Source organism: Tachysurus fulvidraco, chromosome 10 (assembly GCF_022655615.1).
Source record: "Tachysurus fulvidraco isolate hzauxx_2018 chromosome 10, HZAU_PFXX_2.0, whole genome shotgun sequence".
In the NCBI taxonomy this organism is placed as follows: Eukaryota; Metazoa; Chordata; class Actinopteri; order Siluriformes; family Bagridae; genus Tachysurus; species Tachysurus fulvidraco.
Window position 1 is genome coordinate 354,650 of NC_062527.1, and position 26,536 is coordinate 381,185.

Here is a 26,536-nt window from a genome sequence, read left to right on the forward strand (position 1 = left end):
ATGTCCCCTGACATTGAGAAAAGACAGTCTCGGTTCAGTGGCCCCCGCTGGCAGGGATGTGGTCACACATAAGCGTTCTGAGCCGTCTGTACTATATGCATTTTCCAGTGCAGAATTGAACTTCATAATATGAGTTTGCATAGCATATCATGATCGCAGTCAGTTTGTGAACAACAGCATTGTGGAACTTGTGGAACTTTTTGGCATTTATACATGTCTTAAATTGACCAATGAGAAAAAACAGAGGCCTTTTATTTGTGCAAGCATCCAAGCCAAGTTACATGGAAAGTTTGATTTAGTAATGATTTGAAACAACCCAACTAAATTATGGTCAATTTGTAAGCCTGTGTAATAATTGAATTACTCATTTTTACCAGGAAAACTAATAGTATTTGGACACTTTTTGGATTTGTGTATGTTTTAGAATACTTAGCTTACTTAGCTTAGGCTTTTTTTTTTTTTTTTTAGGAAAACAAGTTTCATAATGAAACCAATCGTAGTGTACAGAAGTGTACAGTGAATGAGAGGTCAGATATCATACTATACAGTAGCATCCTGGGTCCATCTTCCAACTCCCGGCGTATCAGTCTGCTTCCTCAAATCAGGTGCAGAAAAAAGCATGAATGATTTTATGGTGATTAAGTTGTCGGTGGTGTTGTAGGGAGACATATTAATCCTGAGCTCCAGTTATTACACAACTTCTCCCCTTGTCCGAGTACGTACTGTAACCCTCTGGTTTCTCTAACAGTAAGTGAACTGGTTGTCTTAAATTGCTCTTCAGTGTGAATGAGCTTGGGAATATTTGTGGTTTGAACTGGATTGGTGCGCCATTCATTGTTCTTGGCTCTGGATCTACCTCGACCCTGAGCAGGATAAAAGTGGTTACCGAAAATGACAAATAATTCGACATAATGACAAACACAGGAAAAAGATCATAAAATTAGCAAAAGAGAAAACTCTTTATTTATGTAAAAATAAGTGGTGAGCTTTTGAAAACGACTCATTTACAGGTTGTGATTCTATCAACAAATTCTCAACAAACGGTCAGGAGCTGATGGTTGTTAATGTTTAGCAGATAAACTTTAAACACTTTATAGATTATGACATGTAATCCTTTTATACGGATAATCCAATATATTGTTGTTGATGTTTCGCTCATTTATTGATTAGCAACTCATCTCAAATCCTTACACGATTTCAGACCCGGTCCACGTGGACTGTGTTGACACGGTGTTTAAGACATGCTGTTGCAATATAGAAATGTTATGCTGCTTCGTGACTGTTTACAGATAGTCTTAACTTGATTATCAAAATAAAAGTTTACCTATTTTTCATTATACTCTGTGTTATCTTGTGGCATGCAAGCATTTTAGAGTGCATAGTTAAAGGCTCAAAAATAGACATCCATACGATAGCTATGTGTGGTCTGTTTAAAACCAGAATTCAGAGACATAGATGTGAACGTTGATGATGTTCCGATGAGAGATGACTCCGTTCGTGACGTAATTCATGGCTAGCTTCAGGACTGTGGTCAAAGGGCCGACCAGGGGCTTCACCTGTCTCACAACACCTGAGAAGAACAAAGTAAAGTCAAACAAAAAGAAAGATACGAGCAATTCTTGTGCAATGCAATTCAGTCTTATGTTGGAATCACTGGTGATGTTGGTGATAAGGCTTTTTTTTTATCTGATAAACAGATACGCTTAAATAATAAGGATAATAATTCAATACACGTATGAATTAAACTATTTAAAGATGGTTAATACAACCTAATTAAAAAGTTTACATCGATTAACATAATACCTTATACAAGGGACCAAGATGTATTGAATGTTAATTTTATGACACTTCTGCACTGATGCACAAATTCGAGATGCAGTTTGTAGCTCAGTGTATTTACTGCACCTTGCTGTCATCTGACCAGACAAACATTTAAAATTCACAATGTTTACTGCAAATAAATTGTGCCTCTTCTTCCTCTCTATTAGGAACACGTGTTATTTCTTTATTCGAGATTTTTGCCACCTAGTGGATGAACATATAATAAGCACATTACACCATATTGCATTTCAAACATTTCACGAAATAATTCAATAAATAATAGAGTTTGATTCTTTTTTGATCGTTGTACTTTGAGACAAAATCTTTTCTACAAACCTGGTTTTAGACATCACTTTGCAAGTAGGCAAGACTTACAGGAAAGTTGCTCCACTGTTGATTCTACCCTTGACAAGGTAAGTAATACTGTATAACTAAGCAGTCCATGTAAAGAATGGTGGCTTGAGCACTTAGATACACCCTTCTGGATATCAACAGTAGTCTGTAATACATAAGTCACTTCTGGTCACCTGCTTCCATGTAGCTCCACTGAATGGTCTGGCAATGTCTATGAAACCTTTTCTTCGAGGCTTTGTCAGTCAGTTTAAGCACAAGAAGCAGGTGCCTGTCTTGTTACGGTATACCCAGTCTTTTATACCTTTCTTGGCCTAAATGCACCAGTTTAGAAGATACTGTCACTGGTGAAGACAGCTATAAAATCAGGTTGCATTGCATTTATTGGACCATCATTTGTACAGAATTTAGGAAGCTACACCTCCTACGCCTGCTTTGAGATGAATGGGTTCAGCATGCATAGTTACATTAGATTGTGTGGTGGACATACAGTACGTTCCACTGCCTTTCCAATATTCCAGTATGCACTCTCTAATAAAGAGTAATGCAAGTGGTAAGTGATTACAGAGTAGATTACAGAGCTCTAGTATTGAACAGACAGAAGTTCTGCACTAATTGTAGTGAAATCTGAGTTGCCAGGTAAGAGTAGGGCGTTAAACAAAAGAAGGTCCTAATAGTCAGCTTGGGCATCTGCAGTCGTTCCTGTGATTACGCCTCTGATGATCCTCCTGAGCCACCAGGGATTTACGTACTATGTATATGAGGTTTTACCTCCACAGCAGGAGGCAGATTTGGTGTGTTTTTGCTATGCCTCGAGAAGACTGGTTCTTCTCAGACTCCTGGACTTCATCTTTCCTGTGCTCGTTGTAGAGCTGTAGACAAGGTTGTTATCGTCATGTCTAAGACAAGTCCAAGAAGAGGACGAGCTGAGAATGAGTCAAGGCTGAGTCGGAAAAGGGTTGAGACCAAGTCAAGTTTGAGTCCAAATGAAAGTGAGGCAGAGTCACGATCAAGACTGAAATTCAGGGCAAAACCTCTGGATATGGGGCATGAACTATTATTAGGGCGCTGTACTGTACATACACTGGAATCTACAGCAAACTTTATGTACAGAAATTAAAGTCCGGGACCTAAATTACAGATTAGAAATCGAAAGAAACATAAAAATTAGGTTTTAATTAATAACTGATCTCCTTTTGTTTTTATGCCTTAAAATGTTTTTTGTTTTGTCCTGACCTTAATGCCCTAGCATGCAATTACAGTATGATGAGACATATGGAAAAACATTCCCTTTTACCTTTTCCATCCCAACAGCTGGAGAGTTTACTTTTTATTTTGTGTATCATGCGTCACTTCATAAATCCTCTTCAAATTGTAATGGTAGGACAGGAGGTGTCGAGCTGTACTGACTGATTGTCTATTACTTTCTCTTGGTCAAAGACATGAATTAAGGTATTGTTGTGGAACTGCTCCAAAGGGAAACCCCTGAGGAAATCCTTATGGAGAGCATGGGGTCAGACATGGATCTGCCATTGCTGGTTTGGCACTAGCCACACACAATACTGTACCTTACTACATTACAACACTCGTATGATATTTACAAAGCCGTGAAATTTTAATAACCCATTCCCCAAGTCAGTGGACCAGTAAGCAAAAGACTAACTTTAACGCTTTTGTACCTGGAAATGGATCGTGATAAGCACAATGTTGGTACTGTATATTTCCAAATATTTCCTCATTGTCTTACTTCACTCGGTATATATTGTGTTAAGGTGCAACAACATGATATGTATCATCATGGATGCCACATCCCAGGTTTATTAGGGAAAACTTTGGTGTCTCACAGAGCTGATCCAATGTTCTCACCTCTGTGAAGAGACATCAGCTGTAGACATGCCTGGGCTTCCCACACCACCATTACGCCTACCTGGGCCACACAGCTTCACCTGCCGTATCATTCATCACCCAATAAACTGGATGGTCTTGTCCAATTTCACTGGCTAGTGACACTGAATGTTCTTGACTGTGCCGAATACGAGCCGTATAATTAAAATGCTCCGGCACCCTTGACACCATCCAACAGACAGCAAAAATTTTCAGCAGGTATTCTATAGCAGTTTAACAAACACACTGCAGAATGGTTAGCTGGAAAAGAAGCCAGTCTGCATTCTGTGGAAATATACAGTATATAACAGTATATAACAGTATATAACAGTATATATAACAGTATATAACAGTATATAACAGTATATAACAGTATATAACAGTATATATAACAGTATATAACAGTATATAACAGTATATAACAGTATATATAACAGTATATAACAGTATATATAACAGTATATAACAGTATATAACAGTATATAACAGTATATATAACAGTATATAACAGTATATAACAGTATATATAACAGTATATAACAGTATATAACAGTATATAACAGTATATATAACAGTATATAACAGTATATAACAGTATATAACAGTATATAACAGTATATGAAAGGGAATTAATTGTATGGTCACAGGGTGTGTGGCTCTCAGTGGCCTCTGGATCATTGACTGGATTCACTATATACAGTATATATATATATATGTTCGTTTGTAATCGTTAATATATATTGATGCTTATGAACGTGAAACTGGTCATATTTGATTGGTCATATTTGATTTTGACAAATCTTTCTAATATAGGCCAGAAAATTAATGTGAAGTGCATACGGCAGTCGGCTAATCTGTAGATAAAAAAAAACGAAACTTTCCATTTTAATCCGTGTTATATCATCAGTTTCATGACACTGATAGACTAGAAACACACTAAGTTACAAAACCAGTTGCTATTATATTCAAACTTGTTCTTACAAGTCATCCTGAAATGTGTCATAACACAACGCCATGCCAACAAAAATCTGGCTTTAAAAACCACATATAGGCTTCAAAAACATATCAGAAGGATAGAAGATAGCCAAAGTGACTAAAACAAACCTCAAATAAATGTTTTGATTGATCAAATCAAGCCTCGACAAAAAAAAAATCAAACTGTGAGAGTGAAAGTGTAAATTACACACTTAATGTTCTGAAATGATGTCTTAATGCTGGCAGATTAGTCAGTTCTCATGTAAATGTGTTCCGTCTTGTGCATTAGTAAAATGGGCGACTTCAGAACGTATGTATTCACGGCAAGTCCTTCCTTTTCCTCCGCTGCTCGGCGTTTTGGTTTCTCCATCCGTTTATCGACGTGTCAGTCAGAGTCTCGTTACTGAGAACGAATGCTTCAGTATTTACAGGATTTAGATTGAATTCTCAGAGTAAATATCAGATGAAATGATTCGCTTTTGGAACAGGTTCAGGATCAAGTACTTAGCTTCCTTTGTGTTTAAAAATAGTGAGATGTGATATAGTGGTCAGTGGTGACTCAAGTGGTTAAGGATATTGGTTGCTGTTCAGAAAGGTGGGGCAATTGAGCAAGACCTTTCTCTCTCCGTGCTCTAGGGGCACTGTACTATAGCTGCCCCTGTGCTCTGACTCCAACCTCCTTATTTGGCACATGCTGAGGTTTCTCTGCCCCAATTTGATTTGAATGTATTCAAGCCATTCAAGACGGTATGGACACGATTCTGTTGGTATCGTATTTGATTTGTTGTGCTTATAACAATATTAAATATCTCTTTATGCACAAAGGACTAAAAATGTTAATGAACATGTCTTTGAACGTCCCTAAGTGAAGACCAATTAACTCAATTCAGTTACTTTTTTTCAGGGTTTTTTCCCCTAAGCCGATATTTTTCTTATTTACAAATACAGCAAAATTGGCAAAGTACACAAACAGTGCAAAACATTTTGTACTAAAAAAAAAATCAGGTGAAGGGCAATAAATATTTGTCAATCCTGATGTCTATAAAGGCTTGGCTAGTGAAGGCTTACATGTAAACAGTACAGTTTATGGTTTTATGGTTACACCAGCTTGGGTAAGAAGTATATGGCAGGATCTGTAATGAGCAGGTTTTACACAAATGCAGGGACAAATGAAAAGTATAAGTTGCCTAAACCGCAGTATTGGATAATGACATGCTAGCCAACAAGTTATCCACTAAAGGGCACTGGAAAAATCCCAAAAGGCAAAAACCATGGCTCAGCCTACAATAGGAAGCCCAGTAAGCTTATCCTCAATGGGCCACCACAGAGGGTACAAAAAGCCTGGCTAGGCGTGCTATGGGCAGTGTGGCAGCTTACACAAACACCCATCGGCAACTGTAAAAGGAACATGACTGTGCCTTGCCTCGTCTGTCCAGAATGCTAGTCGCATGGTCTGATTTCCCAAAGCTCAATTAACAAGAAATCACAATGTGAAAGCAGTGAAAGTTATTTCTGGGTTTAATCTACACACTAAAACGAATCTTACAACACATGCTGATTGAGATTAAAGCTGTAATCATTCCAATTACAAATGATACAAATCATGTATTTCTGATGCAGACAAAACCGATGCAGAAGATAAATCTGTTGAGATGGACGTCCTTAATCCTTAATGGACTATAGACGTCCGTCCTCCGACAGACAGACAGACAGACAGGCAGACAGACAGACAGACAGACAGACAGACAGACAGACAGACAGACACGGTCGTCTCCGTGAACGTGGCCCTGCTTCTCGTATATCTAACGATGCCGTTTTTTTATGATTCATTCCCTGACGTGTCGAATCCCAAAGACGTGTGTGTCAGCATGGTCTTTCCTAGCCTCGGTTTTGTTTTCCTGTGAACTTACTGCAATAACCAAAATAGAAGCAGCTTTTCTTAGCGAGTTTCCACTAGAAGTCGGCCTCAGAATAGCATGACAATGTAGGGTTGATGTGAAAAAACAACAACAACAACAACAAAAAACTCTTACTGTATGTGTGGCATCTGGCAGACGGATTTTCTGACCCTTTAGTTTGTCGGCCCCGTTGTACATAATCTATTTATCGTTATGGCTCTCATGATAGTAAACTCATACGTACATACTGTACATTTATTTCAACACAAAACAGATTGCAGTTTCCTTTTTATGCTGTGTTATGAATGGTAGCAGTGAGCGATAGATAAAAGCGATGAAACATACACACACACATACACACTCACACACACACACACACACACACACACACACACACACACACACACACACACACACACACACACACACACACACACACACACACACACACACACACATACACACTCACACACACACACACACACACACACACACACACACACATACACACTCACACACACACACACCATCCATTCAGAAAGCCTAACACGGTTACATTAAATTCCTTTGGTTGGTGTGAAGGACAGGCCACTGCCAGTGACACACACCTGAACACAGACAAACTGTCTGTCGCGTCGTTTCCCACCATGATGCTATTTCATCACAGACTATTTCATCCCTCAGGTGCACATCCCTATCAAGTGTTCTCATTTTTTTTTCTCATCGCATCTTGATTATCTCATCATATTATCTATTCATGCTTTTAATCTCAATAAAAAAATGTGTTCGGCCGGAGAACCGCCGAGCTGGATGTCCTTAAGCAAAGAGACAACTGCTTTCATTTCTCCAGCAATCGTTCCTTCGGTTGTTGGCAGATTCCCTAAACCCGTGCCAGTTGAGGGGAATCAAAAGTGTGCGGTTTTCTCTGGGCCTGAATTTCTTGCTCTGGTTATGTCACTGGAGGATCTAGCCAAAGTGAGATATGATCATTTATCTAGAAAATAAAAGGGTCTGATGTAACAGTACTTTATTATGTAATATTAAAGAGGGGACTGTGAAGCAAAGGTGTTCATGGAAAGTCTCACATGCCCCTACTATCTGGATCAGACAAACCTACGGTCATTACATAAGTCTTCCAATATGGAAAATGTTTCATTCGTGCGTAACTTAGATCTCGTAACGTACTGACAGTTTATGAGAGTGTGAGAGCCATAAAAGTGAACTAACGGCGTTAAAATCAAACAGACATGACCGAAGATCCTACATTAATCTTTACATCATCCGAATGCTCATTTGAAAAGAGCGATTCATTTTGATGCCTCAACAAGGTTTAGTTCATCTAACCCTCAGTTCAACTGTTCATCCCGCAGTGTTTTCACTCAGATGTGACAGCCATGAGAAACCTTCCACAGTTCAGACAGTGATGGATGTGAGAAGAAAGACGATGCTGTCTTTTTTTCGTGTACAGTATGTTGCTTGGCACAAGAAAACTCCAACCCAAAATAAAAAGGACATTTCTTAGCCACGTCGACTTGTGACCAGACGTTTCTAATGTGGAAATTTTAATTGATGGAGATTCTTGCGATGCTTCAGTCTTTGTCTAAGCCACTGTACGTCTTTGTTGTGAGAAAGAGCCACAGCTTCCTTTGTATTAATGGTGAAACTCTGTATGTGGGAAAATAGGGATCTTCGCAATAAAGGCTGATGAGGTTTTTATGTGGTGGCCAACTTTGTGGCTCATGCACCAAGCCAGACACTACAGAGGACTAGAGGGAACAGTATGTAACAATGAGCAACTGCATGAATCACACATCATGACATGATATTAGCATTCCACAGAACCCTGGCTGCCTGCTGTTTGAATTACTTGAGCAATGTTTTGTTTGACTCTCCCAACAGCATCGAGCATCTGAGAAACATTTACCTTCTGGTTCTGGGATATTTAAAGATGGTCGGTTACATTGTTTAATAATGAGATAGCTCGTCGATTAAAAGAGCTATGTGTTCTTACTGGGCTCAGAGACACAACGAATGAACAGATGCATGGATGGGTCGAAGTGTTTCGAGAGCATTTTATGCCGTGCATCTTAAACCATGTGTCCTTTCTGTAACAAACATGCATCAGAAATAATAATAGATGAAGTGTTAATGTCTTTGGTGTGTTTAATCGTCAGTCTCGTCCTGTACATGTTTACCTCGGTGTGTGTCACCCGGTCTGGGAAGACATTACATACAACAATACCCTTTGGGTCCCTGAAGCCATTCGGGATCTTTTTTTAAGTAGAGATGAATAAACAAAGCTAGCAGTTACAGAGTCAAGTGAAGTCAGCTCTGCCACAAGAGAAAAAAAAATGTCTATGTAGTTAAAGAGTGAAAAAAAGTGGCTCATTCATCTAAAAGGATGAACAGAACATGAACAGCTTTTCTCTAGAGGGGCCACGTAAAGGCTGAAGCGACCACAAAAGATGCATGAGACTCTTAAGGCCTATCATCAGCTGAACCAGTGCTGGAAGAGTGGTGTCACGATCACCTAAGTGGTATAAGCATCTACATGCTGTTTCCAAGCCTCTCAGTTCTTCTTGTCCTTCTCTCCCACACAGACACACATATGCAATTGGTTTGTTTAAAAAGAAAAAAAAAGTCAGGAGAATCTTTCGTAATGCAAAATTAGGCCAGGAAACCACTTGAGGCGAATTAAATTTCCAGAGAACCGGGCCCCAGGGTTCAGCCTGTGATCATCGGGCATTGTTAAGAGCAGATGCCACTTACCCACAATCATGCCATGCTCGAAACGTTTAATGATGTCAAACGAGTTCTGAACGTTTCCCTCTTGAATGTCATAGACGATCTCTGGAGAATCCACATGCGGATAGTGGGATGGGGTTATGGATCTCAGGAACACGATTTCTGGAACGAGAAGTACGGATTAAAAGGAAATCGTAATAGGAACCGGGATGAAGCGAGTGTGTTTGAAATAGTTTACTGTACCTTCTGGTTTAGTGAACTCTCTAAACGTTGGCAGAGAGATGACGGTGTGTGAGACAGAGTGAACTGGGTCCAGCACACAGGTGATATCGTTGGGTTGACAGGACTTTACACAGCGGATGATGTCCGAGCGATCGACCCTCGGTCTGCTGAAGAGAAGAAGGGATTCAATTACAAAGCAATGCTTTAACTCTGACAGTGCAATCGGGCAGGATGCTGCAGCACAGCTTTTAACTGAACGTGATGAGAGAATGTACAACAATGGAGTGATTTCCAGGACGACTCACCACAGATCTTGATGCCCAGCAAGCCAGTGAAATTTCCACTGAAAAAATATTATCTAAACAAATATAGTGGGCATACTTAACATGGGACTTGCATTTAGCCAATCATGTTTTGGGGTTAGGAATCAGAATAGAATCACACCAGGGGCCAAAAATCACACCAGGAAAGAGATTTGGTGGTCGAGTTTCCTGTTAGTCGCTCAGAGTTTCGTTGCATTTCTCCTGTCTGGGCGAAGTTCTGACACTGATCTAAAGCCTGTTCAAAAAAATATTTGGTTTTGTAGAGCAGACCTAGCTTCATATCCAATAGTCTTGTGTAGAATTTATGGGCAGAGGGAGTTGATTCTTTGGAGTCTCTGACTAGACGACTCCCAAATTTCAGCGATGCTGTGCGATGGATTTATTTATGACGTTGTTTGTGTCACAGGATAATCAGAAGCAGCATAATGATAAATATCATTATGAACATTATCCACAAGGGAATTCCCTTTTATATCTGGTTAGTATTAATATCAGCTCCTTCATCCAAATACTTGTGCATGCACTTATGAGCAAATCTACTACTGCAGTGTCAGTGTGGTTACGGGCGAGACAGTGTGCTTGGGATTCCTCTTAGCGCTTCATTCTATTTGAGAGTTAAAAAAATCTATTGCTAGTTAGTCTCTAAGAGAAACACAAAAGGATATACAGTGGTGTTAGTGCTGAGATTAGTTAACCTTCCATCACTGCTTTCTTTCATCGGGATGCAGAAGCTGCAGCTAAACCTCAAGGCCTGGATTGGGTTACAGGCGTTCTTTCATGCTGAGAGGGGAGAAGCCCCTGACAGAAAAAGTCAAGCCACCACTGGGCATGGACTTGTAATTAGCAATTAGCGGGTGGGTCCACGTTTTGCTTAGATCAGAGCCAAAACCACAAAATGTTCTCCTCACCCATAATAACTCGCCTTGTGCACGGCACGCACAGAAGACAAGTCGTGGAACTCGTGGCAAGCATTTGCGATTGACCATAGAAAGATTTTACAAGGACATAAAGACCTGAACTGAACTCCTACGTTTAAGTTAACATCTTTTGTAAGATCAAAGCTGACATGATTCTAATTATGCCTCATAATCATACAGTTGGTGGTCTCAAGATACACTTGAGGACTAAAGCATCTTTTTTTTTTTTTTAAATTTTTATGTCAGACCCTATGGTCAAACACAAGATCCTTTTTTCCCTGGTAATTATTATTTATAGTCAGCATGTTGATAAAGCCCCAACACAAACTCTGAAGCACATCATTCTTGGTGCACAGTGGTGATGCTTCTGCACCACAAATTGTGCAGACCACCTTCCAGACCCCGGCCCCATAACTCACTGTCAGAATGTAAGGAGCACAAATCCATGCTTTTTTTTTTTTTTTTTTTTTATATTTTAAGAACGTTCTCTGCCTGGCATTGAGAGGACGAGCATCTTCTTGTGGCATGGGAAACCCGTTCTCAAATTATCATGAACATTATTTGGATTTATGGCATTAAAATACTGCTGAAATCAAAATAGAATAATAAATCAACCTACTAAGGAAACAGGAAACAGGTAGTTATTTCATGCACACTTGATTAAATTGTCTTAAATGAATTAAAGTATGAAAACATACCATTTAAACTTTTTTATTTTATTATATTGTAGAAAAAATATTAGAAAACAGACCAAAAAAACCTCTGTTTTTCCAAAAGCGCCATCTAGTGGCGACAAATTATAAACACAAAGAGAAAAGAATTGTAATTTACTGAAATTGTTCAGATTTTTAACAAGTCTGCTCTTAAAATATTCACTTACAGCACCGGAAAGGCCAAAAACACAGACTTTCTACTTAGAGGGAAAATCTACTATTCTTATATTGCTTATAATAATGCAAGGGGGAAAAATTTAACTTTTACGAATGGAATTTTTCTTCCATTCGAATTTCAGTGGGTGTCAATAATTATAAAATGTTTCGAGAAATATTTATTGTTTTAAACGTTGTAAATCATTTATAATGATGTATTCTAGGCATTTTTGTAATAATTAAAAATGTATTCATTTATGTAATGAATAAATGGACTAAACTGAAGGACAGTCCAGGTCTCATGGGCACAAAAAACAAGATCAAGATAACGCACAAAACATATAAAGGTATTAAACGTACTACAGATACATAATGAACAAGACACTTAAAGGTACTAAAGGTACCTTGTAACATATACCCATATAAAACTGATAATAGTTAAAGATTATTATCAGGTGATCCCGACTCTAAAACCATGCACCATCTACTCGTACGTTACAGTAATATTAAAAATCTATGTTAAAAACCCCATATCAAGTATTTTTTTGATCGAAACCACACCTGAGGAGAACATAGCTGCTACCGGTGATTCCTATACAGATTACGTTTACTGTTTACAGCCGATCGTAACATGTTTACTAGCTAATCGTCTGCAGTCGTAGGAAAACGAAGGCAGAACTGCTACTAAAATAGTTTCTAAAAAATAAAACGATTTCAAAGTATTTCTAGGTAATTAATCGTCATGGGAAATGACTGAATTGCTAAGGTCTTCTTCGGTTACGAACACCCGTATTTTGGAAAGGTAGGTGCTCGGAATCCCGACGCGCCACAGTTTCATTTCCATTAAGATTTCAAAGTCCTGCGGGACAGAAATCGGCTTCTGAACAACAACGACACCTCCGTTCTCTAGCCTCTGTGCAGCAAAGTAGCCTGCTTGGTTTCCGTCCACTATGGCCAACTGCAGTCTGTCTCCAAGCACAGTGTTGGAAGGACCCATGCGGAAGATGTTGGTGGATACAGGGAGGTTGGTGGGAAAAGTGAGATGGTAGTAGGTTATTCTCACAGGCAAGGCCAGGCATTCACTAGTCTCATTGCAAGGCAAGCGTTCACAGCGACTGCAAATGGGACACAGAGAGATGGAGGGAAGGAGATGAAAGAGGGAAATGTTAGAGCGATGCAGTGCTCGACATGCAGTGACGTTAAGGAACGGCATACGTATGGTGTCAACAAAGCCATCATGATAAATACCCTTTCTTTGGAGCCAGTAGTCTTAATGACTATCCAGTTTAAACAGTGTAACACAGCTTGCATTTAAATAAAGTGAACTTTATATAGCTGTATGGCGAATTACAGTCGATGAACGACCTTTTTCCGTTGTTCATCGACTGTATCGGATGAATCAGTTCAACATAATAAATTAAACCGATGAAAATTTTATTCCGTTTCAAATTTTTGTTTCTACATTTATTTCACCAAGATCTTTATTATAGTATGTTTTGTTACACAAACTCGAACTTCGCCACAAAAACGGTCGACACTTTCGTCCGTAATCGTGATCGAGTCATTTTAAACATTTATCTATATTGTTTGGGGTTGATTTTTTTTTTATTTCCGTAGTGCTTTTAAAATCCCAATAATATCCCAGGTCACTCGAACAAACCCAAGGAGTCCGAAGAGCGAACGTTACACACGGGTTATAAGCCGTTATTACTCTGATACATGCAGAGTTTCAGTGGAAAAGATGCCCACAGAAATGCACTGCGTCCGCTCCTCACACACTCCAACATGATGTAAATCTGTAATTCTACAATAAATCCTTTATACTTACGTTTCACTCGAGCGCCTGTAGTTGGTAGGGCATTCGAAATTCAGGCATCTAAATCCTCCTTGAACGTTAAAGCAACTCTCTGTTTCTGAGCAAGTGTGTGTTCCTGTCACACACTCATCGATGTCTAAGACAAGAGATAGTATTGATAAACTTGTATTTTATTTTAAACGATTGCTTGAGCTAAGCAAAGACTAGCAGTTGTCTATCTGGGGTTAATTCATCTGTAGAATTTTTCCTTTTTACCCTGACAGCTGCGTCCATTAGGGGCAAGTGTGTAGCCTTTAACGGGGCACGTGCAGTGGAAGCTGCCTGGCGTGTTCTGGCAACGGTAAGAACAGATATGTCCTCCAGTGGGCAAAGCACACTCATCAATGTCTGAGGAAAGAGACAGCATGAAAGTTAAATTCATACTTTAAAAAATTCTAATCTATTTTGATTCAGTATACCTACAGTACCTTCACACGTAGACCCATCCACATCACTCAGTTGGTAGCCTCGGCGGCAGTAGCACTGGTAGGATCCATAAACGTTGGCACACTCTTGACTGCATGGATTGCTCTCACACTCATTGAGGTCTGAATATCAGCCATCCAGAGGATTAGAATTGTCAGAATTTTGGTTCTCGATTCAGTACAAACTTTTTTATCTACATTTTGTAGAGCATTTTGTCTTCTAAACGCAGTCTTACCGTCACAGTTCCTGCCGTCGGCGGATAACTTGAAGCCTGTGGTGCAGCTGCACGTGTAGGACCCCAGAATATTGTCACACTTATGTGCACACAGGCGACCAGGATAGTGCCGGCATTCGTTAATATCTGAATTCATAGAAAAATAAGAGTACACAAGAGTTTGGTAGAAACATTAAAAACGAAGTAAACAATCTTCGATGTTTCAGACTTTACTGGTAATAAAGGCACTTGGGATAGTGTATGTCAAAGCCCCAGAATAACCAGGCCCCATCTTACATGTTGCTATGTTTTACTATCTAACACATACAGTATAGATCAGTATACAGCCAAAAAAGTTTCAGCTTATCAACATATCCTGTATTCCTGATTTATTCCCCTTTACAGTTATAATAAGCTTCTCAGCTCTGCTGTATGGGTTAGAGACCGTAGCAGTGAGGAAAAGACACGAGGCAGAGACGGAGGTAGAGGATGAGAGATGAGGATGTTGAGGTTCTCTTTAGGAGTGACGAGGATGGACAGGATCAGGAAGGAGCACATCGGAGGGACGGCTCAGGTCGGCTGTTTTGGGGACGAGGACAGAGAGACTAGATTGAGATGGTTTGGACATGTACAGAGGACGGAGATGTTATATTGGTAGAAGGATGTTGGAGATGGAGCTGCAGGTCAGAGGTCAAGAGGAAGGACAAAGAGGAGATACATGGATGTGTTAAATGAGGACATGAAGGTAACTGGTGCGAGAGTCGAGGATGATGAGGATAGAGTTAGGTGGGAACTGATGATTCGCCGTGGAGACCCCGTTAGGATCATTCACTACAAGGGTCTGGGGTGCAGTTGGTGTTCCAGTTCATCTCAAAGGGGTTCAGTGGGGTTGAGGTCGGGGGTTAACAGGGAGCAGGACGCTCAAACTTTTCCACTACAAACCTTAACACACCATGTGTTCATGCAGCTTGCTTTATATCACGCTGGAACAGGTTTACCTTTTAGTTCTAGTGGAGTTAAAGTGTAATGCTACACCCTAAACTATTATGTGCTACAATTAAAACATACATGTAGATGTAGTAGTCACGTGTCCACATATTCAGCCATCGTGTATGATGTATGTCAGCGATGATGCAAGACTGAAACTGAAGCCATGTGGTTTTATCATATAAATTTAGACATTTAGACTATTTGGCAGACGCCCTCAACTGAGGGTTAAAGGCCTTGCTCAGGGGCCCAGCAGCTACGAGACCCTGGGATTTGAACTCATGACCTTTAATTTCACTGTGACTCTTTGTAATGTAATAAAGTGCTCTCACCTTCACAGGTCCTGGAGATGCTATTAAAGATAAAACCAGTTCTGCATTCACAGCGGTAAGAGCCCACAACGTTGATACAGCTGTGACCAGCACACACATCATCCCCACCAGTACACTCATCAACATCTGTAATGTATGTGAACAGATAGATAGATAGATAGATAGCTAGATAGATAGATAGATAGATAGATAGATAGATAGATAGATAGATAGATAGATAGATAGATAGATAGATAGATAGATAGATAGTATGTATAGATAGATAGATAGATAGATAGATAGATAGATAGATAGATAGATAGATAGATAGATAGATAGATAGATAGATAGATAGATAGATAGATAGATCCATACCCACACAGCGTGTCCCCTCAGCATTAAGGTGGTAGCCACGCCCACAGTTGACCGAGTTCCTCTGGCATGTGTAAGACCCAACAGTGTTCATACACACCTGGCCAGTCGGACACGGTGCTGCCACAGTCAGGCACTCGTTGATATCTGCAGCACAGACAAACGTACATCAGTACAGACACACGCTGTGTTTTACAAATCACCTTCTATTCTCACTTGTCATCACTCAACTAGCGTGATTCCGAGCGCACTCGCTTCTCACAGTATTCATAACGCGTAATAATAACGTAATATAACATCATATGTGAACGCTGACTCTGACTTTAACTTCTCTGACCATCATTTGTCTTCCTTAATTCGATCACCTGCTAATTTCTATCCAGCCGGCTCTCTCAGCATCCACCTGGGGATAGTGAAGTCAGCCAAACTACAATGTCTGTGACCTTGTCAGTTACATGAGTGTAAAATACGCTCGCCAACCAGTTATATCACCTCCTTAAGGAGTCCTTAACCAGTTATATCACCTCCTTAAGGAGTCCTTAACCAGTTATATCACCTCCTTAAGGAAACATTTAGCATATAACTAAACATCACATTACACAAGATTGAATAGCTTTGTAAACGATCGTTTACATTAAAATACATGTGCATGTGTTTGTAGATGACACCAAAAATGCCTTAATGTAATTTCCTTTGTAAATGATCTCTGGGAACCTGCAATGCAAGAGCATGTGTTTAGGGACAGCTTTGGGATCTGTGTAGTTCTGAAATCCCTTAATTATATCGTTAAGCTTTAATTGTAGTTGTTAATCACCGATGCAGCTGCCCAGTGCATCCTGTATGAATCCCATAGGGCATTGCATCTTGGGTCGGCAGCGGAACGACCCCGGCGTGTTCTGGCACTCAAACTCCAGAGGACAGTTATGAGTTCCTGTCTCACACTCATCAATATCTAAGTCAAAAACACAAAAGAAGAAATAAATGTGTTTTAAGGTCCATTTAAACACGATAAACCTTCTAAATCAACCGTACAACACACAGTTCCAAAAAGATTCAGTCTTTGACTCAATGTACAACCTTTGCAGCTGTTGCTGTCAGTGAGCTCATAGCCTGTACCACAGCTGATCTCCCTCTGGCACCGGTACAAGCCCGGAGTATTAATACAGACTTCACCGGGACGGCAGTGATAAGATCCCAGCAAACACTCGTTAATGTCTCGAAGGAGGAAGCAAAGGAGAGAGAGAGAGAGAGAGAGAGAGAGAGAGAGAGAGAGAGAGAGAGAGAGAGAGAGAGAGAGAGAGAGAGAGAGAGAGAGAGAGAGAGATGTGAGTAAAGGAAAGAAAAGTGACAACAGGTCAAAATCTGTGAGACGTGAAAATCTTGCAAACCTAAAATAACCTTTAAACATATGTAATAATATAATTATTTATATTTAATGGTCACAGAAGAAAGCAATAAGTATGCTTAGAATTAGCATTAGCGCTTAGCTAGTAGAAAGCTAGTCTTAGTATTGTTGTATTCCTTTTTTAATATTTTTTTCCGCTACGGAATTTTACAGATTACTTTAGAACATTTAAAGTATTTTAAAATATGTAATATGTAGATTATTTATGGTGTTTTAAATCTATAAAACTATTATAATTGTTGTTGTTGTTTTTTTTTACCTTCACAGTTTTTCCCATCAGGTTTGAGCTTATAACCAGTAAAGCAGGTGCAGGTGTTATTTCCTATACAATTGTGAGCACAGTTCCCAGGTCCAACTGTAACACACACACACACACACACACACACACACACACACACACACACACATACACACACAATGACAATTTTAATATTCTGATATCTATCACACCTCTATAAAGGATTAATACTAGTATGATGATTCGTGACTTCATTCCTACCTTTGCACTGTTCACCTGAACCTGATTTGTGTTCCTTAAAAATAACAGTGCTGTCTACAGATATAACAAAAAGCAAGAACATACAAATTAGAATTTGATATCGTTTACGCTGAACAGGGTGAAAAATACGAGGTGAGAAATCCTTCAAAACAGAATAGAAATCTTACAATCAACCTCACATACAGTATACAGCATGCTGACGAGAGCCCACTAGGGGGTAGCACAATCCTCATAGATAGAACGCAGCATCTCGTGAACGTTAACGTGAAAGTCACCGATTATTGGATGAAGGCTATGTCTACTTTACAAGAACATACAGATACAGCACCTTGTTAATCAGCTAAGACAGATGTGCCAGATTTTAGGTCACAAGGCTGCAGGTTGAGAAGAAGATAACTAAAGACCTGTTAATTAAAACATCTGTATCGGGATGTCCTGGAAGTACGGAGTGATTGACTGCGGTGTAGTTTGTGCTGACCTTGAGAAGAGTTGCTGTCACTGTCTGCTGATTTGTTCTGACAGCACGATTGAAAAACAGATCCACACTGAGAGCTGAGTTTAAAGTCACACGTCAGACCGTGTTTCTGAGCCTCCTGACCCAGTAAACAGCACTCGCAGCACACCTACACACAGGAACAGGAGCGTCAACAGTACTGTGCATGTGTACGTGTCCTCGGTATTCACTATGTCATGAGTGTGAACTTGAAAAGTACCTCATCGAACATTTACAGCTTCTGACCAGAGATGTGAATTGACTCGAGTCAGACTTAAGTCGCAAATTTGACAAATATTAAAAAAAGACTCGACTTGACTTTGACTTGAGACGTACTTGTGACTCGCACGTGTGTGACTTACTCCTACATCTGCCTCTGACCCGATCTACAGGAACAAGCTGCTGGTGATATATTTATCATACAGGGTTTTGTTCCAGTATGTTCCAGGCAAAAATGTCCGAAACTGGGAAAATATGGTGGCATAACGGTGGAACCGAATGCAAATAAAGCAAGCTATAAGAGTCATAAGTGTGTTGGTGAGTTATCACCTGAGGATTTATTGAGAAATATGTATACCGTTTTGTAATTTTATGGTATGTTCATCTGTTAATCTCATTCTAAATGCCATTTGTTCCGAGCTCTCTGAAGCAGCCGTGCGTGTTGTTTACACACATTAGCCATAGCAGCATGTCCCTGTAGGATAATCACATAAAAACAAATAACATAAAGGATTGCACATTAGCATCTCAGATAACCTTCAGATCCACTTTAGGTGTTGAATATAAAGTACAAATACAACGGATCGATGACATTTTGTAAGAGTGATAAACGAACGAAACGAACGGAACGGATCAATGACATTTTGTAAGAGTGATAAATGTACTGACAACTGAATTAAAAAGCATTTAGCAGACGCCCTTATATCCAGAGAGACTTACATTTTATCTCATTTTTATACAATTGAGCAATCGAGGGTTAAGGGCCTCGCTCAGGGGCCCAGCGGTGGCAGCTTGGTGGACGTAGGAATCGAACTCACAACCTTCCGATTGGTAACCCAACACCTTAACTACAGTACTAGGCTATCACATCACCCATTACTAACACAACAGATTAAATATACAACATCTAGTGGCTGAATGCTAGTAATTAATCATGGCTTAAAGCTTTACCCCTGACAGGAGTTTATTGGCCTACAGTAGGGGCAACTGTTGAACGCAGGCAGACAGATTTTTATTAAACATTAAATTTCCTTCAGGAATGCAAGGGTTTCTTTTTTTAATCAATTATGTCATAAGTCCGACAACGAAGGATAAAATTGTTCCGAATCTCAAGTAGCATGATTTATTTATTTATTTTATTATTTTGACAAATCTGGTCATCTGAAATGTAAAGAGTGCGTAATGTTTATTCTCTAAACCTGGGAGTAGAGACACACGATAACCATACGTACGCTACCTTAGCGGTTTGACACACGATAACTGTACTGTACGCTACCTTAGCGGTTTGACACACGATAACCATACGTACGCTACCTTAGCGGTTTGACACACGATAACCATACGTACGCTACCTTAGCGGTTTGACACACGATAACCATACGTACGCTACCTTAGCGGTTTGACACACGATAACCATACGTACGCTACCTTAGCGGTTTGACACACGATAACCATACGTACGCTACCTTAGCGGTTTGACACACGATAACCATACGTACGCTACCTTAGCGGTTTGACACACGATAACTGTACGTACGCTACCTTAGCGGTTTGACACACGATAACCATACGTACGCTACCTTAGCGGTTTGACACACGATAACCATACGTACGCTACCTTAGCGGTTTGACACACGATAACCATACGTACGCTACCTTAGCGGTTTGACACACGATAACTGTACGTACGCTACCTTAGCGGTTTGACACACGATAACCATACGTACGCTACCTTAGCGGTTTGACACACGATAACCATACGTACGCTACCTTAGCGGTTTGACACACGATAACCATACGTACGCTACCTTAGCGGTTTGACACACGATAACCATACGTACGCTACCTTAGCGGTTTGACACACGATAACTGTACGTACGCTACCTTAGCGGTTTGACACACAATAACCATACGTACGCTACCTTAGCGGTTTGACACACGATAACCATACGTACGCTACCTTAGCGGTTTGACACACGATAACTGTACTGTACGCTACCTTAGCGGTTTGACACACAATAACTGTACGTACGCTACCTTAGCGGTTTGACACACGATAACTGTACTGTACGCTACCTTAGCGGTTTGACACACAATAACTGTACTGTACGCTACCTTAGCGGTTTGACACACGATAACCATACGTACGCTACCTTAGCGGTTTGACACACGATAACTGTACGTACGCTACCTTAGCGGTTTGACACACGATAACTGTACGTACGCTACCTTAGCGGTTTGACACACAATAACCATACGTACGCTACCTTAGCGGTTTGACACACGATAACCATACGTACGCTACCTTAGCGGTTTGACACACGATAACTGTACTGTACGCTACCTTAGCGGTTTGACACACAATAACTGTACGTACGCTACCTTAGCGGTTTGACACACGATAACCATACGTACGCTACCTTAGCGGTTTGACACACAATAACTGTACTGTACGCTACCTTAGCGGTTTGACACACGATAACCATACGTACGCTACCTTAGCGGTTTGACACACGATAACTGTACTGTACGCTACCTTAGCGGTTTGACACACGATAACTGTACGTACGCTACCTTAGCGGTTTGACACACGATAACTGTACGTATGCTACCTTAGCGGTTTGACACACAATAACTGTACGTACGCTACCTTAGCGGTTTGACACACGATAACTGTACTGTACGCTACCTTAGCGGTTTGACACACAATAACTGTACGTACGCTACCTTAGCGGTTTGACACACGATAACTGTACTGTACGCTACCTTAGCGGTTTGACACACAATAACTGTACTGTACGCTACCTTAGCGGTTTGACACACGATAACCATACGTACGCTACCTTAGCGGTTTGACACACGATAACTGTACGTACGCTACCTTAGCGGTTTGACACACGATAACTGTACGTACGCTACCTTAGCAGTTTGACACACAATAACTGTACTGTACGCTACCTTAGCGGTTTGACACATGATAACTGTACGTACGCTACCTTAGCGGTTTGACACACAATAACTGTACTGTACGCTACCTTAGCGGATTGACACAAGATAACTGTACTGTACGCTACCTTAGCGGATTGACACAAGATAACTGTACTGTACGCTACCTTAGCGGATTGACACAAGATAACTGTACTGTACGCTACCTTAGCGGATTGACACAAGATAACTGTACGTACGCTACCTTAGCGGATTGACACAAGATAACTGTACTGTACGCTACCTTAGCGGATTGACACACGATAACTGTACGTACGCTACCTTAGCGGATTGACACAAGATAACTGTACTGTACGCTACCTTAGCGGATTGACACACGATAACTGTACGTACGCTACCTTAGCGGATTGACACAAGATAACTGTACTGTACGCTACCTTAGCGGATTGACACAAGATAACTGTACTGTACGCTACCTTAGCGGATTGACACAAGATAACTGTACTGTACGCTACCTTAGCGGTTTTAGTCTCGCAGGTGTTTCCAGAAAGAAGAGCATCACAGCTGTTCTGGTCCTTGGCCATACTGATACCTTTACTACAGGTGATACCCTCCAGAACTGCAGCACAGCACTGTTCCTGGGCTATCCTAAAAAATAAATAATTAATTTCATGAATATCATATCAGCAACATATCAGTACACAATTTAATATAACAGACGTTTGTGTTTTCACGTGATCCTGCCCAGATACGGTAAGAATACCCCATGTATAGTGAGATGTGCATGTGTATGTAATGAGGTATATCTTCTCCTGTCATTCATTGTTGCAGTGCCTTTTAAGGGCACACAGACTTTTCTGAGTTTTTTTTTTCTTTTGATGTCTAAAATAATCCACAGATTTCCTGTTATTGCTCCCTTCTCTTCTCCATCTCTTCTCCATTCTTTCACCTCAGTGGTATTTCCTGGATTTGGAAATACCCCCTTGACTAAGCTCCCCATTGCCCCCTTCGATCCCCCTCTCAAAACCAAAACTCTGTCTCTCTTCTCACACACTCTCTAATTTGAACAAATTCTCGATTTGCCGGCTTGCCAAAACAAACGCATTTGATTTTGGAAGGGCAGACAGAGTAACCCTTTTGGTTTGGAAATGTACTGAACATTTGGCAGCACTTCTCCTTGTTGCACTAATATTAATGCTGCTACCAATCCCTCACTATCAGACTCTGGGAAACGGTCAGAAGAAGCATTTTACAAGAATACAAGAAGGACAAAAGACTGTTTTTATGATTAATACGTTCCAAGAAGGCCCCGGACTGAAATGCGTTAATGGACTTGTTGATGAAATTGCTATTGCTTTACTACACGATTATTGCGCAATAGACGATGAATTTAAAACAGCCTGTGCAGATGAACATTTTCCACCTACCAAAAATGAAGCATTGCCAAAACTTTCTGGGTGTTTATAGGACCAGTATGTGGTTTACTACTGTATGTCAAGTGACCTAAGAGAGAGACCCTGAGACCTTCTTCACCAATGAGAGCATGGTCATTTACATCATCCTGGCATTCAGTACACATGCCATGAACATATGCTTCAAAATATCTATGTGCCTTTAATTTAATAGAAAATTATAGCCATTGCTGTAGAATGCATGGGTGCAGGTGGGTTATAACCTCTGAGATATAATGCAGACAGTGTTTACTAACCTGCAGGTTGTCGATTCTGAAATAAGAGGGATACGTGTGCAGTCCTGGGATTCTGTGGCCTTCTCTTTACCATCCTTACAGCAGTCATCCAGCGAGATTGGATCTGTGGTCTCTAGAGAATAGACAGTTACTCAGTTGTAAGTTATGCAAACAAAGAGCAGCTTTTCTTTGGACCACTGCAGATCCACTGGACTGAATTTGCCACGACTTGCCCAGTATAAAAGATCTCATCGGTATTACACGTCACGTCGTCTATGCTTTTCTTCTTGTTAGAGTATCCGGGAATGGTAAAGAACGTCTAGAAGGGTGCCAACTAATTTAAAATCCATATCCACAGACTAAATAGTGTTTATAGGCTGAAACTGAGGAAACCAAAGCCTTTTAACTGTACATTCATTCATTTGTGTAAGCATCACGTTGTTGTCCGATGTCCCTGAAAAGTTCCTGAGTTGTTTTGCGGACATCGCTGTAATGTCGTGCTTCGTTGTTGTCAGTTACGTCGCGTATGATATTTATCTATTATTATATTCCATAGATTCATTCCTTCCACTCCAATTTTAAGAAATGTATTGATTCTCAGACGGATCCACACTGCACTTCATGTCTGTCTGTTCTGCTAAATTAAAGTTCAAAATATCTAAACAAGGTCTGGTCTTGTCATTTCATCAAATGTATTTATTTCCATGTGGTTTGCTTGATCAGCCAAACACAAAATACCTTTGGCATTTGAGTCTTTTGGCCTCCTTTTATTCTGGCGTTAGTACGAAACACTCTGCCAAGCTGGTTTTATGCATGATATTCCATTTAAATGGGGAATAATTGCAACTAGGACACTGTTTTTTAGGTTTGCACATAGTTCAAAGAATATATTCACAAGATAGCAAAGGTAAAAACAAGTCCCTGTTTCTCCACATCCCCAGTTATTATAAGCAGTCTCTTTGGCTTGCCAGGGCCCCCTTTAATCCTAAGTTCTCAATGTGATTCACATTGTGTCCTTGCCAAGACATTCAGCACAAGACCGACCGAGACAATATGAATATACAGAGTGCACATGAAAGACAGATATCGAGATAAAAGTATTGCTCAAATAAAAAAGAAAATTGCTCAAAGACAAATAAAGATAAAAAGACTTCCAAATTAAAAGCCAATTCTGACGGATGTTAAACAGTAGTGTTGTGATTAACTTGAGCTGTGCTGTTCTTTAGCTGATAAGTAAAACTCCCCCACACACTACTAAGCCTAACTTACTCTGGCATGTCAAAACGTCTTTTCCTCTATCTCTTAAGACAATTCACAGTCGTGTTCAGTTACAGAGTTGTAAAAAAAAAAGTCTGCTGTTTTTATCAGTCCAGGCATTGTATCCAGGTCCACTGGCTCTCCATTATCTCCCTTTTGTATTGTCTCTGTCTCTTAAACCCTGAATCTCTTCTTGGAACAGATTGGCACTCGAACATAACACTTAACTTAACACAGACCAGGCTTAAATAGTCAGGCCCACAGGAGCCGAGGACTATGAAGGGCTCTCAAAATGATCACACCACACATGTTTTGTAATGGATGGACCTACGTAGATGGAGAGCCAGGTACTTGGTTAGGATGTTTATATACTCCCATCTAAATAATGGAAAGAGCTTTGGTAGAGAAAGACAAAACAAATTTCAACCTGTTTAATATAAAACTGTATGTACTTGTAAATCCACCATGCTAGGACAAACGTTGCTTATTTTTGAAGCACGTCACTAAAAGGATGGTTGTTCCTAAGATTTATCTTCCATCAACTTAATAGTCAACTAAAACCTTTAGACTGACGGCGGTAGAATTGACCGAAGCGTATATTCAGATAATGATGAGGTCACTGGTTCTTTTCTCGATGTTTTAAATAACCCTTATATAGAATGCAATCAAATTTGCTCCAGTGTCTTTAAATTGATGTAGGGATCCAATTTCTTAGTTTTCAATAGAAAAACATTAGTAAGATTTTAGATGTGAAGGGCATTGCAGAAACTAAAGTTAGCAGTATCCAGTGCTTATTGCTGCAACCTCCTCCAAGTGCCGGTCCTGAGTGGGTAACAAAAACTGTGCCTTTTGGTACTTGACCTTTGGTACTGGACTAGCGATAGATAAAGCACTGTTCATGTGTTAAGGTATTGTGCAATAACAAGGCTCCATGCATAGCTAGAAGTTTCCAGACTTCGTACCTTAAAACCGTAAATCAGATCAGAATTATAAAAGATCACAATAAATCAGAAACCATTAGGGAGCTAATACCTTAATGTACATAATGTACCAACAAATTGCCACAGGAAATTCCTGTCTATAATAATCACGTTTCTGTGGTAGCTGAGTCTTGTACTAGTTGTTCCACTTCTACTTAATATGGTTCTTTCTGGATTACAGATGACTGGGAGGTTATATTTTTATGACTAAGGAAAACATATATCTCTACAAAGAGAAATGAATATGAATTAGAACATGAACATGATAATTAAGCATTTTTTTGTTAATATGACATGGGTGTTAACTGAAATGCTCTTTAAATACATCTTCTGTAATGTGATCCGTTAAATAATGTCTATAGATCTTAGTAATCTACAACATGAAAAAGAAATCTACTTGCTTTGAGAGCAACTGAAGCTGCGCACGCACAAACCGTAATACCGGTAACATTATTATTATTATTATTATTATTATTATTATTATTATTATTATTATTATTATTATTATTATTTATAAACGCGTATTAAATCTAGATGAAATATACGGTTATGGAAATGAGTGAAGGTGACTTACCTTGACTGCGTATTAGGCAGAACAAAGAGAAGATGATGAGCAGTTTGAGAGCCATTTTTACGCGCAAGTTTAAAACTCTCCAAAGGTTCACAATCTACCTGCAGCCTAATTCAGACGGAGCCGAAAGGAACCTGCATGTGGGTGTGTAATGTAAGATTCAAGAAAGAAACCGCTGGTTTACAAAAAAAAGGGGCGGGTTACTCCAGACGCACTCCAGGCGCACAGTTTTGGTAAAGCACAGTCTCAGTGACGCAAGAGATTTGACGCTATTTCCCAAAACTGTCTCTTCAAGCGTACAACAGAAGG

General features: G+C 39.9%; 1 protein-coding gene across 4 annotated transcripts; it reads right to left on the minus strand.

Moving 5' to 3' along the window:
* Window positions 1-935: 935 nt before the first annotated feature.
* Window positions 936-26,536, minus strand: fbln1 (fibulin 1). Of its 4 annotated transcripts, none has more exons than XM_027140914.2 (17): window positions 26,231-26,505; window positions 23,441-23,552; window positions 22,248-22,380; window positions 18,553-18,697; window positions 18,075-18,128; window positions 17,835-17,930; window positions 17,248-17,385; window positions 16,985-17,122; window positions 16,174-16,317; window positions 15,820-15,945; window positions 14,522-14,647; window positions 14,289-14,408; window positions 14,077-14,208; window positions 13,834-13,957; window positions 9,918-10,060; window positions 9,699-9,836; window positions 936-1,570 (listed from the first exon to the last, which is right to left on the minus strand). In XM_027140914.2, the coding sequence occupies exons 1-17, from the start codon at window positions 26,283-26,285 to the stop codon at window positions 1,431-1,433; spliced, it is 2,064 nt and encodes a 687-aa protein (XP_026996715.1). In that variant the 5' UTR covers window positions 26,286-26,505; the 3' UTR covers window positions 936-1,430. The 4 variants fall into 4 exon arrangements, with proteins under 4 accessions (XP_026996715.1, XP_026996714.1, XP_047675728.1 ...); XM_027140913.2 differs by having other exon boundaries at window positions 9,918-10,063; window positions 26,231-26,497; XM_047819772.1 differs by lacking the exon at window positions 15,820-15,945 and having other exon boundaries at window positions 9,918-10,063; window positions 26,231-26,506.

What these genes read in the sequence shown, in the direction of transcription:
- fbln1 (XM_027140913.2), bottom strand. Translation starts at nt 26,285, where the DNA reads ATGGCTCTCAAACTGCTCATCATCTTCTCTTTGTTCTGCCTAATACGC. An exon ending in TGACAGCAACAGCTGCAAAG is followed by an intron (nt 17,123 to 17,247) that starts GTTGTACATTGA and finishes TTTTTGACTTAG; the next exon opens with ATATTGATGAGTGTGAGACA. An exon ending in CATCTCCAGGACCTGTGAAG is followed by an intron (nt 14,648 to 15,819) that starts GTGAGAGCACTT and finishes CTATGAATTCAG; the next exon opens with ATATTAACGAATGCCGGCAC.